Source organism: Pelecanus crispus, chromosome 1 (genome assembly GCF_030463565.1).
Source record: "Pelecanus crispus isolate bPelCri1 chromosome 1, bPelCri1.pri, whole genome shotgun sequence".
NCBI lineage: Eukaryota > Metazoa > Chordata > Aves > Pelecaniformes > Pelecanidae > Pelecanus > Pelecanus crispus.
The window spans coordinates 146,802,675-146,820,276 of record NC_134643.1 but is presented as its reverse complement, the minus strand read 5'-3'; the positions used below and the strand labels follow the sequence as shown (position 1 = coordinate 146,820,276).

The 17,602-nt window shown below is 37.0% G+C and overlaps 1 protein-coding gene across 2 annotated transcripts in view; it reads right to left on the bottom strand.

Moving 5' to 3' along the window:
* Positions 1 to 9,777: 9,777 nt before the first annotated feature.
* Positions 9,778 to 17,602, bottom strand: part of NLGN4X (neuroligin 4 X-linked) — a 132,993-nt gene continuing 125,168 nt past the window's right edge. For both annotated transcript variants that reach the window (XM_075710643.1, XM_075710653.1), the window contains one exon: positions 9,778 to 10,627. In XM_075710643.1, the coding sequence (XP_075566758.1) occupies positions 9,778 to 10,627 (850 nt within the window). The remainder of the gene's footprint in view (positions 10,628 to 17,602) is intronic.

Genomic DNA, 17,602 nt, shown 5'->3' with positions numbered 1-17,602 from the left:
ATTTTCATAACATTTCAAAGCTTGCAATGCAGAAACTGCTTTGAAACCAATTGCTAAAGTTATGGAGGCATATAATAATCCCAGAAGTAAAAACAATACAGTTTGGTTTATTTTTTTTCATAAATTAAATTTTTCTACTTTATAAAAAAAAAGATAAATGTTCTTGTTTATGTCTTTGAATCAGTTTGCTTTTGTTATATAAGTTTCTAACTCCTTCCTGAGGGAAAATATTACAGTCTTAAGAACTGTCAAGTTGGATTGACACTCCACCCCATCAAGATGGAGAAAAATGCTATTATACCTTAACTTTGATGTCCTAACAGCTGGGAAAGAAAACAATACAGAAAGTAGTAATTAGTCATCTGCATCAAATCTAAAGCAACTGTTCCTGTGAAATTAAAAGGGACAGTGCCATCTTACCTACTCATAGAGGTATCATTTTGAAAACGTGAAAGAATTGACTTACAGTGATAAAGAACAGTAAGAATTTGAGAGTTTTAAAAAGCTGTATGCTCAAACATGTTGTCTCTCCAACAACTTTACTATCTCTTTCAGGCAATCATTGGGATGACTAAAATGTGTTAATTTTCCCCTTGTTAATTACTCTATTTTTAATGAAAGCAGAGATGACAGTAAACCTCTAAAAGTTCAGAATGTGTAGACCCTCCCAACTATGCAAAAAGGCATAAACCCAAATAATTCCAGGTGACAAATAAAGATGAGATCAGATCTTGAGTTAAAAATGGAGAATCATGGTCAATTTATGGTTGGACTGGATGATCTTAAAGGTCTTTTCCAACCTAGATGATTCTATGATTCTATGATTCTATGATTCTATGATTCAATTTAGTACAAATGCACACACCTGTGCTTTTTAGTGTTTACCTATTCCTCCAGGATTACCTGCAGTCTTCAGATTATTGTGTGATTTGCCAGATTCATAACGATTTTTGAAATTGCTGAAGTGCTTCTAAACCGCAGTGATCTTATTGACAGAAATTATCTGCATTTCTGTTTTGTGGTTGGTATTCTCTCTCACATGGTACTTACTGAACAGATTTTTCCATTTCTTATTGGTAAATTGCTGTTATTATTATTATTACTATTAGTAAACTGCTGAGTGCCAGCAAAGTTTGCAAACCTGCTCTGCAGAGGTCACTGAAGTCGCTGAGATACTATCACCACCCTGAGAAGAAATCTTTTGTTTTCAGTTCATGTTAGTTCCTAGTTACATGGCAGCCTTCAGGAGGAAGAAACCGTTCTCCACAGGAAAATTCATTACACGTAAGTTCTGGATGGTGTGTTGGTAGCAGAAGCTGATGAAGACCAGGTTTCTAATATAAGTCTCAGCTGCCCAAAGTTCCAGCAACTTATGTCTTCATTTTTCTTTAGCTGTGTGCTGCAGGTCTGAGAGCTGCTGGCAGTTGTTCCATGTGTCCTCAGCATATATTACTTCACATCCCACAGACTGAGCAAGAAAAGGTAAGTAACTTCAAACTTATTATTTATTGAAGCAGCAATTTATAGAGCTGTTGCAAATAAAACACCATTTCCTAGCTATGTGCACGTACATCTGATGATTTATCCTAATGCCTCCATCAAAACTCTCTTATTGCGTCTGATTTGGGCATATATTGACACATCTGCAGTTGGATCACAAGATTCAAGTAATACTGAGTATTACTTCTCTTACACATGCTGGAGCTTTAATTTTTGGTAATGAAATTTTTATTTGATTAATTTTTAATCACATTCTTACTGACTTTCTGCTAAATTAACGGTGCAGAATCTACAGTCTGGGGAGCAGCATAGAAATTTTTTAATAAGCCCATTACAATGGGGGAGAGAGGGAGAAGCACTCAAGTCTCACAAATCAACTCAGCAAGTGAGTGTGGTCCCATCTTCAGCAACTCCCTCACTAACCACTGCTCCTTGAGTGCCTCCATTGCCTTTTTGGCAGCTGGCAGCCCTACTGAAAACTGAGTAAGGAGCTTGGCTGGCTCTCCCTGTGTACTGGGGAAAGCTGGCAACACATTGCTCTTTTTCCCTTACTTCTTCCTGACTGTCCTTCACTGAGAAGAGAAAAAAATGCTAGTAATAAGCAAATAGTTCCTGTTCCTTGTTTCTTGGTCCCAGCTCCAGTTTAGAGGGACTTCTAACATATATCAATTGTGAGTTTTGAGGGCTCAAGGGCCAGTGGTTTCTGGAACACAGAATATTCCAGGGACCTTCCCTCTCCATGCCCACCCCCCCGCCCCACCCCCCCCCAAAGTGAGGAAAAAAGCAGTTTGGAGCATAATCCCTCTGTTGGCCCCTACATGCAAGTCGGTTCTCCAGGCAGGACCTGTGCCTGGCTTGTACTATCATTATTCCCTATTTATTGAGTCTGGCACTTTGCCTTTCTTGGAATAAAATGAGTTGAATGTTTCTTTTGTCATTCCCTGACACAAGTGCACATTTCACTTTACTGTATTATCTACTGTGGCAGCACTGTTGTCTGGCTAAAGTAGGGTATCTTGGGATCTAATTTTATACTTCTTAATACCCAGATGAGCACTGTAGATTATGTTCAACATATCTAAATCCATACGGTATAGCATTATGACACAACATCTCTATTCAAAGTCCCATTATAATCTCATTATGTGCAGCGATTTCATTTGACTAGTCCCTGTAAAAATGGATCCTCTGAGATACGTGTCCTTTCTTCTGTTGGCCCTTCACACAGAAGAAATCTATCATATTATTTTAAGGTCATAGCATATCACATTGTATCATATTTCTTCCTGTCAAATTCATTTAGAAACAATTTGCATTTGATTCCTGTTTATTTTAAACAATTCTTCTTGCAGTTTCTTTGCTGCTGCTTATAGGCATTCTTGAAAGCACAAACTCCATTAAAAACACTTTTGCAATATCATCTTCATTTCCTGAAATCCACAAATTCCACTCTAGCTTCTGAAGTGCGATATCCAGTGAATGAAGTGTACTAAGCACTCACGCAGCTGCATCTCTATCGACCTGCAAACTGTTGCCTTCACAAAATAACCACCAGTGCAGGATACTAGAGCATGATCCTCAGTATCAGCAGTTTCTATGAATTTTGCCTTAGGTCTTGCTTACCTTTGACATGACGTAATGAAACTTTGACGCATGAAAATGGTAGTTATATTTATTTCCCCAGATATGTGAAACAAATCCCTACAAAGTGGAAAGCAGTATACCATGAATTCCTGTCATATAAGGCTAGCTGTGCCAGCCCACTATTAGTTTTGCACTGATGGGAGAATCAGAAAATATGAAAGGCCTAGAAAAGTTTTTATGTTTTGATGGCACAGTGTAATTAGCTGTATCTAAACAAGAATTAAGAACAGTGACCTTTTAGGGTTTGAGAAATCTTGCCTTGGAATAGAATGACAAGGATAAATTTAATTTATCCTTGATTAAAGATCAGTACAGAAAAGAAACGAATGTCAAGAGTAAATAATAACAATAATACAAACTGCAGTGTAACAGGATACCCTGGCTCCAAGCTGACACATCCCACTAAAACATACACTATGTCAAACCAAAGCTGTTGTGCTGGCACAAAGTGCAGACAGCCATAGAGACTGATGCATTTCAAGGATGATGAATGTAAATACTCCTTCAGTGGAACTTTTTTAACACTAAAAGCAGCAAGGAAAATGTCAGACGAAAAATGCTCTCTCACAGCCATACAGCACAGAATGAAACAAATCCGGGCCCAAACTGAACTGTTGTGACAGAAAAAAAACCACCTGAAAACGTACCTCGCTGGGAAGTATCTGATGAAATAGTGATAAACGATATGAGATGACATGAAATGAGTGAGGGCTGTGAGCTAGGTATAGCAAAAAGCATGACGTTCAGACATCAAAAGCTGAAAAAAGAGAAAGTGGTCTCTAGAAATGCAGTATTTTTAAAATAAAACATAGATAAAGTTCACTACAATTTTGTGCCATATCTTTGGCCGTTGGAGCGAAGCGTAACTCTGCTGTCTAGTCTAAGTCAAAGTCAATATATGCCAGTTCTGTGTGTGGCTTTTGCCTTTTATTAAAACCTGGATTCTTGGGAATGAGACTACTCTGAAGCATCTCTATAACCTATAATCCCTGATAAAAGGCAGTGGAGGAAGTACTTTTTATGCTTTTAGTACTTGAGGATATTCATGTAGAAGGGAAAAAAAAGATGCAATCTATTTAATTTCTCATTTACATAAGTGGATATTCCAGAAATGACTAGAACTGGCTGAAAATGTTTTATTATTCTTTGTGGAGAAGGGGTGGAAAATTAAGTTGGGAAAATGTAGGTATTGCAAAAATTTGTCAACTTTCCATTGAAAAAAATTGAATGTACCTAATTTACTACATGCTTATTTTACATTTGAATTGTTGGAATATTAACGCATATTCTCCTTAATTACCACTGTGTCTCAGGGAAGTTGCAGTTCACTTGGTTTATGACAAAATTCTTTCTCTGGTCTGGTCTTTGTGACTGGATTGCATCTGCGTCATCCTTGAGTGATCTGGGTTTCTTTACCACACTAAAATTTGGATAAAGTAGTCTGGCTGGGCTATAAAAGACTGCGAAAGCATAACTTCCTTAAAATATAACTTTTAAGAAGACACAGTGAGGACCTTGGTGGCCACAGTGGAACACCAAACAAAATGGTTTGAATCAAAACTTCATCCAAAAGTGAAATGTTATTTATTATGCTACAGCTCAAACAAGATGTTTAGACATTTCCAAACCCCTTCCTTATTTTTCATTTATAATAAAAGGTTAATATCTTGCTTTTCAGGCTAATTTGAGGTGCTGAGAAGCATTTTAACATATTATGATATTAAATACATAATATCATAATTTCTAGTGGGATGAAAATCCCAGTTTTACCAGCTGCTAATGGCCTCTGGAGAGATTCAGGCTGATGAGGTTTGTGATGTCAAACAGCTGTAGATGAAAATACGAGAAACAGTTGACAATAATTAAATAATACAAACGTAAAACTACAAATTTGAGACAAGCACATAATTGTCATGGCATTATTTCATATGATTTTATGTGATATTAAATACCATTAAATTGTCATACTCTTAGCAAAGTCAAAATAGGAACATACTAATCTGCAGATTTATATTTCAGACAGTAAAAAAATAACACAATATTTAGTTAGCATGAACAAACTTCTGAAGCTTTTCTTTTTTTTAATGTGAAATTGATTAACTGAAAAGAAGGTAATTTATTGAGTTCACCCAGCTATTGAAGGTGAGTAATTCACAGAAATGACACAACTGTAACCCCTTTTTTTGTGTATGAATTTTCTCAGAGCAAGCTGTGGAATTTCAAAGTGTACCTGTAATTAAACATATTTGCTGAATAATACTAAATCTGCAGTTTATTTGCAAAAGCCTTATATACAAATTCAATATTCAAAATTCAAGCTGCTTGATTAGGTCAGTAGGCACGTAATATGTTTCTATTTCAGAAGCTTGATTTTTCCTATCAAAAATCTGATACGAATCATTCAGAATTTGCTTTTTGCAAATACTCTTCAATAAGATGCTCAAAATTCATCAAACATTATTGTTAGTACCTCTATTCAGCAGTGTCATATAATCATAGAATGGTTTGGGTTCGAAGGGACCTTAAAGATCATCTAGTTCCAACCCCACTGCCATGGGCAGGGACACCTTCCACTAGACCAGGTTGCTCAAAGCCCCATCCAACCTGGCCTTGAACACTTCCAGGTATGGGGCATCCACAGCTTCTCTGTGTAACCTGGTCCAGTGCCTCACCACCCTCATAGGGAACAATGTCTTCCTTGTATCTAATCTAAATCTACCCTCTTTCAGTTTAAAGCCATTACCCCTTGTCCTATCACTACATGCCCTTATAAAAAGTCCCTCTCCAGCTTTCCTGTAGGTGTCCTTCAGGTACTGGAAGGCTGCTATAAGGTCTCACTGGAGCCTTCTCTTCTCCAGGCTGAACAACCCCAACTCTCTCAGCCTGGCCTCGTAGGAGAGGTGCTCCAGCCCTCGGATCATCTTCATGGCCCTCCTCTGGACTTGCTCCAACAGGTCCATGTCCTTCTTACGCTGGGGGCCCCAGAGCTGGATGTAGTACTTCAGGTGGGGTCTCACAAGAATAGTTACAGAAAGCAAACAATAACCAGCTCAAATTGATAAAATGTCTATGTACCTTTCCAGTGAAAGGAAACCTGTTTGATAAATGGAATTTAACAGCATAAAAGAACAAACTATATTTACTTACTCAGCTTTTGAAGGAAGAATTATATTAACATACCTGCAATACATGTAAAACCCTTAAATATATATGAGTAACTTATATTGCTACTCTTACATATTTTTTTCTAACAAAACTCAATGTTTATCTAAATTTTAAATATAAAATGAAAGTATATTTACTTGTGGAGGCTGGGTGTATTAGATTTATCTGAATTATTTTGATCCCTAATTTGGAAGATATATTTTTCAGCTGCTAAGCTATGCACTAATATGGGAAGCTGCTTACCTAAGCTTTTTTTTCAGTGCTACAGAAAATACTAACAGAACTATTAAACCATTGCTTCAATGAGAGTTGCAGTACATACAGGTAATAAATATATGGAACTTTTTCTCTTATATCTTCATTGTCTGAGTTCCTTTCCTTTTACTGGCAGGCTTATAGAACTACAAATCCATGAAAACTCAGTACTATCTTAAAAGTGCAACCTCTGTTATTTTAATATTTTTGTACTGTGTATCAAGGCATTGTTTACATTAGATAATGAAATGGAGATGGGGCAGAAAACACACCTCTGAAAGACTTTCTACACAAAAGGATGAACACGTAGTTCTTTGCACAAAGCATTAGAAAATACTGTGATATTTTATTATTAAAAATGCTGCTGAAAAGTTTATACATATGTGTCCAGCCATATATATCTTCTATCATTACTTAAGGCAAAAAACCAAAAATTGCAAAACAATAACAGAAGAAACCATTAAACCCTGCGTGCCTCTTAAGGTCAAGAATATAAGCCTGGGAAAGTACTTTTGTTTTTCTTTTACAGTTTGCAAAGTATATTTTGATATCATTATTATAGAATTCTATGAAGACTCTATAAATCTGTTCCCTCTATAAATCATACATCAGTCCAGATGTATCAAATTATTAAATCAACTTGATTGTAATTACTTTTAAAAGCTAAAATCATTCACTTACAGGAACTTTTTTTTTACCCAAATGTCACAAGCCTGACACAGTACTGTACATATTGCTAGCAGAAGACAATTGGAAGTACTAAACAAATACTGTAATTCACGTTACAAACATACCCAACTGATTATGATGCCAAGCATCATTACCTTTTTTTACTTTTTTCTTTTTTTTTCTTTTTTTTTACTTTTTTTTTTAACCTTTTTTTAAGAGCTATGAACTGCTGCATCTCAGCTGAGGCATTACATAGGTGGTGGAAATGGCCTGGTATAGAGTCAGCATTAATCAACATTATGTGATGGATCAGTGAAGAAAAAACAGTTTTCCATTTGCTACTAGTTATACTTTGGGGTTGTTGCTTCTTCACTTTCCAACCTGAGCATCCTGGTCAGGTTTATAGCACATTTCTTACAGATAAAGGATTATATCAGCCACATGTTGCATTTTTATCATGTCATTAACTTTCTTTTTATTTCTTTCCTTCAGAATCTGTTTTACTGCCTGCTGCAACAAGGAGTTGTGCAGATGAATAGACCTCAGTGAATCACCTTGTTTGTGATTTTATTTGTAGGGGTGACTATTCCAAGACATTTTATTATAAAACAAAAAGCATAGGAAACAGAAAGAGGTACAAGGCATCTTATGTTAGATACTTATGGGACGTATGATATTGATGCAGCTTAGCTGTGAATTAATAATAGAAAATACATCTGGGATAATCATATTCAAGTGCAGACCAATTTGTTCAAATATCTTTGGTTACTATCTCTCGATGATGGAGTAACTTTCAAAGACAAAATATAAAGCAATCTTCATCTGCGAGAACTTATTTCTAGCTTCTCGCATTCAAATCAGTTGTTTGAATTGAACTGCTAAGTTCCTTTGTTTGATAGCTCTGCTTGGCCCCGAGTTTCCTAGCGAAGGAAGGGCAGAAGGGAACAACCAGCTAAGAATTTTGCCCTTCCTGAGAGTGACGTTCTCTGGGATTTTGGGTTTTATTCAGATGCAGAACTGCTGATGACATCTCTGCTTCTCTTCCCATAATGTTCACTGACTATGGGACTGCTGTGTAATAAATCAGCAAAAAAAGTATTTTCTGACAGGTATGCTCTCAAGCACAAAACAGGATACTGGACAGAGAAGTTCTTTACACACTGATCATTTCTGAACACTTTAAAAAACAGCCAGCCAACCAACCCACCATTTCCCCACTTTCAAATTACGGTTTTATTTCTTTTAGCAAAGCTAGGAAGGTGCTTTCTCAGCTGAGATTCCATTGCAACTGCTGGTGAATATAGAGCTAGTTTTCCTCAGAAAAGGCTGACCAAAACACAGGCTTTCTTTGCTTTTGTCAGGGCACAAAACTCTTCCTAACGTATCACAATAACCAAGAACTACAAACTGGACTCTGAATATATATTACTGGATGTTTCTTGGTTCATTTTAACAAGCTTATAATAGTAATTATGTTCTTTTGTGGTTTTTTTTTTCCATTTTCCAATTCATTGTTGTGTTGCAATTTAATAAAGGCTAACACGAAATTAAATTATATTAAAGAAAGTTTCAGAAAAGAACAATCTCCTATGAATACTTTAACATGCACTAGTGTAACCTGTAAGAGAAAATATGCAGGTCACACAGACAACTGTATCCTCTGCATGACATCATGGCCTCATATAAATGAAACATGTTAGAAAAAACTCATGTTTTTTTGTTTACCACTAGTAATTAAGAAGAAATTCCTCCTTTGGGCTTGGAGGAAACAGAGGTGACATGACTAATGTATATACACATAGGTCACAACTGAATGCACAATCTTTCTAAAAGCTCTTTTCAAACTGAAAACATCAATAAAAGCTTTTTTTTTCTTGTTTTTAAACTCACAGCTATGTACATTTTTACAAAGTTTCTTTAAATATAGTTCAGGCTGGCAAGTCATCTCTTTGCACAGAACTATACGTATTTTACTGCATAGTCAGTCCTCCTCTTTTTTTTTTCATTTTTGTTTTTAATAATAAAATTCTATTTCCCCCATCTGGATTACAGCTTCATATGCTGGGTAAAAGCCCATGGTGATGTCTTTGTTTTAACAAGGGCCATTCATGGTATGGCACATAAAGAATTTTTTTTATTATTTTATTTATTAAAAAAAAAAAACCAACCAAAACAACAAACCAACACCTGTACAGTCACTGGCTCTGTGTTCCAGAAGACTCTGCTTTGCTTGTTACACTCAAAACACCATTTTAAGTGACTTCTTCTATCCTCAACTTTCAAAGTGGCTGAGATCTTAAAGCAGTATCGTAACAGCACTGTACACTTTTCACATTTCACAGGGTTTGTAGTTGATCTGTAACATCAGAGAGTTTCTGTGGGAAGGATCAGTAAGAAAATAATGACTGTCCTTCTCTTGTTTTTACTTTAGATTTTGACAAGGTGTTCAATGAATGGTATTATAACTTTTTCCTCTTTTTTTTTTTGTTTTTTGTTTTTTCTTTCTTCCAAGTGGCTTTTGAGGGTAGAGGGGGAAGGGCTGAGCTATACCCTAGTGGTCGAATGTCCATGGGGCAAATTTGTACTGTTTTGTCCTCCACTGAAGGTGTTGAAAGTATGCAAAGGCTGCATTCCTGTTAATGTATTTGGAATCATGGTTATGGTGTTGGGTGTCATTAGCGGGATGTCGTCTGGGGACCTTCTCAAAGTAAGCGTGTAGTCAGGCGGACAGGTTAGTCTCAGTGTGTCATGGGCCTGCAGCGATTCACACTCGTGGTCATGTTCTAGCTGTTTCATCTGCAATGACATAATCTCTTCATTTTGTATGTGTGCAATATCGTTGGTTGTGTTCCTCTGGGGGCTAGGGCGCCTGTGAGTCTCATGACGCCGCTTGTCCTTCTTGTAATATAACGCAGCAAAAGCTAAAATATTGAGGAACAGCAAGGATGCCCCCACAGCAATGGTGACGCTCAGCTCCGTGGAGTAATCTCGCTTGTTTTCTATCAGAACTGTTGTATCCTCTGGAGCTGTTTTATGGGTGTCTTTTGAATGTTTGGGATTGTTGGCAGGTGTCATTGCTGGGCGTTTGGTGGCTGGCCACAATTTACCAGGAGAGCGTCGTGTCACATAAGGAAATGATGTCATGTCAGGAGGGGGGACTTTAGTTGTTGTGGAAACATACTGAAATATTTCATTCAGGTTGTGAAGATGCGGTACAAGCTCCAACCAGAAAGCAACTTTTGTTGCTCGGTAGTGATCACGAACTCGGGGTTTCAGGCCAATATGCAGATAAAGCTGGTCTTTAGGATTATATTTTGACCAGGCTACTTCTTCAAAGCGGTTGGGTTTTGTGTGGATGAACTTTGTGTCCTGTGGAACAGGCTGGTTTGGATCTCTACAAAAATAAAAACAGGCAATATTATAGTCATTAAAAAACCCAAAAACAAAACCAAAAGCAAAACCCAAAAAGCCCTCCATCCTTTAGTTAATGGTTTATCCGATAATTAACATAACCTAAAACCAGCAGCTAAAAAAACCTCCCAAACTTAACAACAGATGTTAATAAATAAAAGAAAAATTACTTACTGTACAGTACACCTCAGACACTATAATACTTTTTTACATGAAAATGGAGAAAGGGTTATATTTCAGCTCCCAAAAGCTCATCTGAAGTTCTGTGATTCAGTATCATACTCCAGAGCTGTCTTAGAGAAGTACTAACTGCCTTTCCTCATAGTAAAGGTGTAGGTTAAGCTCTTCTCAAGGTTTGACATTAACTTTCTCATTTAAGGTACCACTACTTCCATTGCTGTAAGTAGTAAATATGGGCATCTAATCCCTATGGCAATGTTGGAAGTCCATGTGACCGTAAGAATTTATACTAGCTGCATATATGACATAAAAAACTTCAAAACATGAAGTAGCAGGGCTAATACATGTAACTGGGAACTATTTCTCTTTGTGTGCCTTTACTGAGCTATTAGTCTCCCTTCGTTCAAACATCTACTTTAGGGAAAAGCCTTTGAAGTATTCGTTATGTCGCAAATCTTTCCACAATTTGCATTAGGAGATTACTATTTAAAAGTTCCATATGCTCATTGCTACTAAATAACTAAGTTTAATGGCCATAGGACAGTGAGCTTTAATTCTGTCCCAGTTTGTAGGGATGAGAAATATAGTAGCTGAGATCAACAAGTTTTATAGTAGTTAAGTAGTAGTAGAGATAAGAGTAGTACACTACTCAGAGACAATTTCAAAATTGGTAACCCATACATTTAGTTGAAATTATGCTGTTCTCATCTTTTCTTCTTATAGATTCAGAATAAAGACAAATCAATGGCACAAAAAGCATTTAAATGTGGTAAATATCTATGTATCCTTATACATAGTATACATTGGTAAACCTTATGTAAAGGTAAAACCATATGTAAACCTATGCAAATATGACTTCCTCTTGGCATGAAAAAATATGGAAATTTAAAATTACTAATACCAAGTTTAATATCCTGTCGTGCATAAGTTTGAATCTTCTTTTGCAGCAAAGCATATTTTCTGGGACTTTGTGATATATTATACTGGGAGTATATGATTCATCTTCTGTGCATTACTCTGAGAACTTTCCATTCTCCTTTCCATTCCCATATGCATTAGTTTATTTCCTGTGAAAATGATTCTAATATTTTCCTTTTCTTCCAGTATACTATTATATAACGTTACGGGAATACCAAGACCCACTGCTGCAGATTTTAAAGCATCTTAGTTTTTTCTTTTTCCATTTTCAAAAGCTCATGAACTTGATTGCCTAGTTTAGCATTCCTTTGCTGTTCATAAAGAGCTATTCCTTAGTTCTTAAACCAGACTAGTAATTTGACTTTCATAATCTCATGATTCCTGTATTCAGCTGTTTACCTGAAAGAATTTTTCCTGCCTTTTTTGAGTGAAAGGAAGAATTCTTCTTCTATATAATTTTAGTACTTTGGTTTAGTTATGCTTGTGGGTTTAGGTGTTTGGGGCGTTTTGGTTTGGGTTTGTTTTTTTTTTTTTCTTTAATATTATACTGTATCAAATCTTTCCCATCTCAATAAGATATAAACTAGCGGTTCCAGAACTGGTTATTTCATTTGTCTACCTATCTATCTATCTGTCTATTTATTTTTTTATTTATTTATAATTTTCTGTAGTAATAGTCAGTCAAATTGTGTTACTTCTGAACAAAAAGATAATTGCTTAGTAATTGTTCATCTTGGTTGAAGCTAGAGGAGTCATATCGACTTCCAAGCAGTACAGCAGCAGATGTATGCTGCTACTTTGAGGGATCCTAACATGCATTCAAGAAGGAAACAAAAGTATTTCTTTTGTTCTTAAAGAACAGACTGAAAGATTTGGCAAATCCAAAGGAGAAGATACTGACCCATTTCAATATATCTACTACTACAGTACTTTGGGGTTCAACACAGATTCTAAAGCAAATTAAAAATCAGCAAGATTATCAAAATGCAAAGCATTTTTCTTGTCAGAAACTCAAAATCCTGCAAGAGTTACAGCACAAAATCCATCTTGTGTTCTCCCCACTTGCTGCTCTGATTCACAGCACAAAAGACTCTGGGAAGGGTCCCAGAAGACATATAAATTAACCTAGCTCATATAAATGAGTTGCACTTCATACACAGTACAGGAGATGAAGTAGCTGAGGACTCAAGGACTTTCAAGGAGCCAAGCTGGCCATGCACATTTTTTTTATTCTTTTTTTTTTTTTTAAAGCCCTATATAAATGATTGTAGACGATGATTTTAGCAACTAAACATTTTTTAAATAAGCATTCTGTTCTCCTACAAACAGCCTACAAAACAAGTAAATATCAACTTCCCTTTCCTTCTCTTCCATCCTCTACCTCCATCTCTCCTTTTTGACTATATCTATTAGGAATAGTCAGTTATGCTGCCTTCTCCGCCAAACACAAGAGAGAAAATTATATTACATGAGGCTAGTCTTGTATTTCAGGATTTGTTTACAGGGCTCTGTGTGGGCATGAAGCTGTCCATTGAAACAAGGAACAGAAAAAAAAATCAACCAGCCCTACACACAAGTAATTTTTTTGCTGAGGGTATAAGAACTCTACAATTGGTATCAACTCCAGCGTTGATCACTTAATAACTGAATAAATGGTCTGAATATTCTCTCTGAATTTGGAGGATAGGTATCTAAATGTTTTTTTTTCACAAGAGAAAGAATAACTAAGTCTAGTCCTAAATAGAGAATCTAATAATGCATGCATCTTGGTTTTACAGACTGATGATAATTTACTAAAAATATTCAGTGGATATAAATAAGAGGATTTGTACTTTCCCTGGCCCTCTCTCCTATGTACACTGGAGACAATTCATAAAATTATAAGGTTACAACTTATGACATATTGTCTTTTTCTTGGGAAGTTGGGCAGTTTATCCTATTACGAACACTTTTCCAGTATTATAAATAGGCATAAAATACAGATGTACATAAAATCCTTTCTCCTATCAAATCAGCTGTTTGACAAAACTTTTGATTTGTTACTTTAACTCCAAATTTCCTTTTACCTTTTTTAACTTCTTACATCATCTTTGTGTTTCTGGACATTCTTGCGGCTCAAGTGTGTAATTACATAGCAAAAGGCTGCTAGGAAACCTTCCTTTAAAATCCCACTGCAGTCATGGTGATAAAAACACAATCTGAATAATATATTTTCAGTTCTGTGCCAGTAATGGTTCTCATAGGGACTAGATAACTTGTTTCCCAGTCCTACTAGTTGGCAGGAAGGCTTTTTTTTTTCCTTCATCCTATTGCTAGAACAAAATTGATTATTATTTTTCTTCATTTTGGTCTCTAATTATTTATTTTCACCACCTTTAGAATTCAATTTAAACAGCTTCTCCATCAAAAAATGCCCCCATCACGAAATGCCTGAACTTGTCTTCCATGTGATAGAAGAACATATGATGGTCTGTCTTGCCTTATTTAAGGTATTTTTTTACTAATGTGCAGAATCATCTGATTTCACCTATCACTTTTTTTCCCCACTTTCAGTCTGCAGTGATTCTGCTCAATTTAACATGTTTCTGTTTATTGATTTTTTTTGCGGGTGATATAAATAAATGTGTCTGCTGAAGAACACCACACATTCCTGCTCACTAGGTGAATTAGTAGCTGTCCTGGAGGGCAAATGAGGGAACTGAGTATTTCATATCTGGTGATACAGGCACGGGAAGAATGATGGGGAATCATACGAAGTTTTCTCTTATCCTGAATTCCATATAACACATTGAAATACCATTCATCTTTCAACTACTTGTGCAACAGCATTAACTATCACTCAGGACAATGGAACTGTTATGTTAATGCACTTTAAGTGTTTTATTCTTTTGTGTCATTCTCTAACTTCATTGGAGAGCAAAATGTCTTAATGGTTACATACTGAGTCTGTCTCCAAGACACTGAAAGGCCCCTTGATCATTTATTTTCTTTCAGCAGTCCTCCATATGGGGGGGGGGGGGGGGGGGGGGGGGGGGAAGAGGGAAAAACTGTGTGGCATCTCTTCATGCTTCCACTGATTTTTCATGTTGTCACAATATTAATAATGGTACAGCCATTCCTGCCTGAAGCACTGGTACACAAGCGTGTTTTCCCTTACCTCCTTTCCTCACTTATCACCAGGTCCCACTGTTGCCATGCTCCCAGTCAGCTATTATAACTACTAAGGAAAGCAAACCATAAGTACACTGTTTTGTTTGACTAACACAGATTGGCCATTGGAGACAGTTATTTCTTCAGACAAAAACATCAAAAAGAGATACAAGAGCCTCATAAATGAGTTCACAGAGAATTGATTTGAAAATACACTTTAATCATTGTAAGTTTAATTGTGTCTTCCATTAGAAAGCCAAACTGAATATAAAACATAGACATCCTTAATAAGTCAGTTAGGTTTTTGCTTCAGAATCAATGGTAGTAAAATAATTTAGGAGTAGTTATCTGAATTACAAAGAAAACAAGGATACATCCTTTAGGCCTTTATCACCAACCCAGGTAGAGCTGGATGAATGGGAGCAAAAATAGAGTATTTTAACTCCTCAAAAGAGGGTAGTTTTTAGAAACCCAGTAGATGCCGCTAATGAGAGCATGGCTTCGTATCTACTCTATGAAACTTCAAACCTTTCTTCACAAGAGTATAGCTGGCAATCTGTGAAGGACTGGCACACATCCCCTCATGTTGTTCACTCTCCCCCTGCTGATGTATCTGCGAAGGATGTAACATGTCCCTAACTAACTGAACATTTGTGCGTATAAAATTGCCATTACAGTTAGGATAGTACTACTGGCAGCAGACTGAAGCTTTAAGTGTACCTCTTAATGAAGCTCTCACATATAATTTTGCACATAGTGGAACCAAAAGACATATTTTCATGTCATTTTTTTATCCCAAATGTAGTTTCTCACATCTACTCTGTAACAAATTGCTTTCTTATTTCTAAGGCATGTTAAAAACATAGTTTTGAAAAGGCCAAAATGACAATGAAAAAAAAAATCATAGAAAGGAAGAAAATGGAGGATTAGCAAACTGCAGCTTCAGGTATTCCTTTTAAGCACAATCTATTTGCCATTAAACAGTAACTTTAATTGCCACCTCTTATTCGCTAGCTTCGGTAACTGACTTCAAAGTAAAACACAATAAAAGCACTGTGCCTCGTGCTGTGTCTTTGACACCTAGTGATTTTATAGGATAGACCTGTCCTCCAAACCCAGCCTTGGCAGTGGGCCCATTAAACATGTGTGTTTTTCAGCAGTGGGTGGTCATGTCAGTCAAAAGCCCAGGTTTTAGCATGCCAGTTAAAAGTCCAGCACAGCCCTTCAGAAAGATGCACCACCTGAGTCGTAACTGTACAATAAATACCTGGATCCAGCCTCTGTGGGAGAGTCATCAAGACTGGAAAAGTCTCAGGGACATTAACATTAACATTAAGTAAATAAATCTGCAGTTTTAATGTTCAAGGCTCACCTACAGGGAAACGTGGAATAATAAAATCTTGCAGTTAACAGATTTCTCATATGTGTTGCCATGGGTACAAACACAAAGAAAGCCTAGTTCTATCAGGATAAGGATGGGAAATGATCAATTAAAAAAAAAGGGGGGGGAAACCCTCAAAACAAACCCCCCAACAACACAGTCTTGAACCATATCAATCTCTTCGAGAGCTGGAGGACCTGAGTGGGCACATGGATTCCAGATTGTATGTGGGAGGGTAGAGAGGTGTCCTGGTTTCGGCTGGGATAGAGTTAATTTTCTTCCTAGCAGCAGGCATAGTGCTGTGTTTTGGATTTAGTAGGAGAAGAATGTTGATAACATGCTGATGTTTTTAGTTGTTGCTGAGTACTGCTTATGCCAGTCAAGGACTTTTTTCAGCTTCCCATGCTCTGCCAGGCGCACAAGAAACTGGGAGGGGGCACAGCCAGAATAGTTGATCCAAACTGACCAAAGGGCTATTCCATACCATATGACGTCATGCTCAGTATATAAACTGGGGGGGGTTGGCCGGGGAGCAGCGATCGCTGCTCGGGAACTGTCTGGGTATCGGTCGGTGGGTGGTGAGCAATTGCATTGTGCATCACTTGCTTCGTGTATCATTATTATTATTATCATTATTATACTGTTACTATTATCATTACTATTTTACTTTATTTCAATTATTAAACTGTTCTTATCTCAACCCAGGAGTGTTTCTCACTCTTACTCCTCCGATTCTCTCCCCCATCCCATCGGGGTAGGGGGAGTGAGCGAGCGGCTGCGTGGTACTGAGTTGCTGGCTGGGGCTAAACCACGACAGTCCTTTTTGGCGCCCAACGTGGGGCACGAAGGGTTTGAGATAACAACAGATTAACCAGAGTGTATTAAGGAGTCTGTTAACAGTTGCCGGTCACGATATTAGTTCTTCTGATCTGCACCATGTTCTTTTTTTTGCAGCACGCGTTAAAGCTTGCTGTCAGTTTGTGTAGTGTGCTATGCTCTGCAGTGATTCATGATCTTTTGCTTGGGAGGCTCCTTATCAAAACCCTGACCTTGAGCATTCTTTGGTATTTGGGTTTCATACAGAAGTCACTACTGTACTGCGGGTACTACCTCATAGAGAGAGTTAGCAATTATACTTCTTACTCTGAGAGGCTTGTTGTGGAGGAAATACAGAATGGCACCTTTGCTGCTTTCTTCTATGATGTTTCCTCCTTCATTACAACAACTTTCCTGTATCTTGAACACCCCTGGGCAGTTAAGATACTTCTATTGATACTTCTTGGGAATGTTGTTTCCGTTTTGATAAAGGTCAGTAAGCAGTTTAAAAAT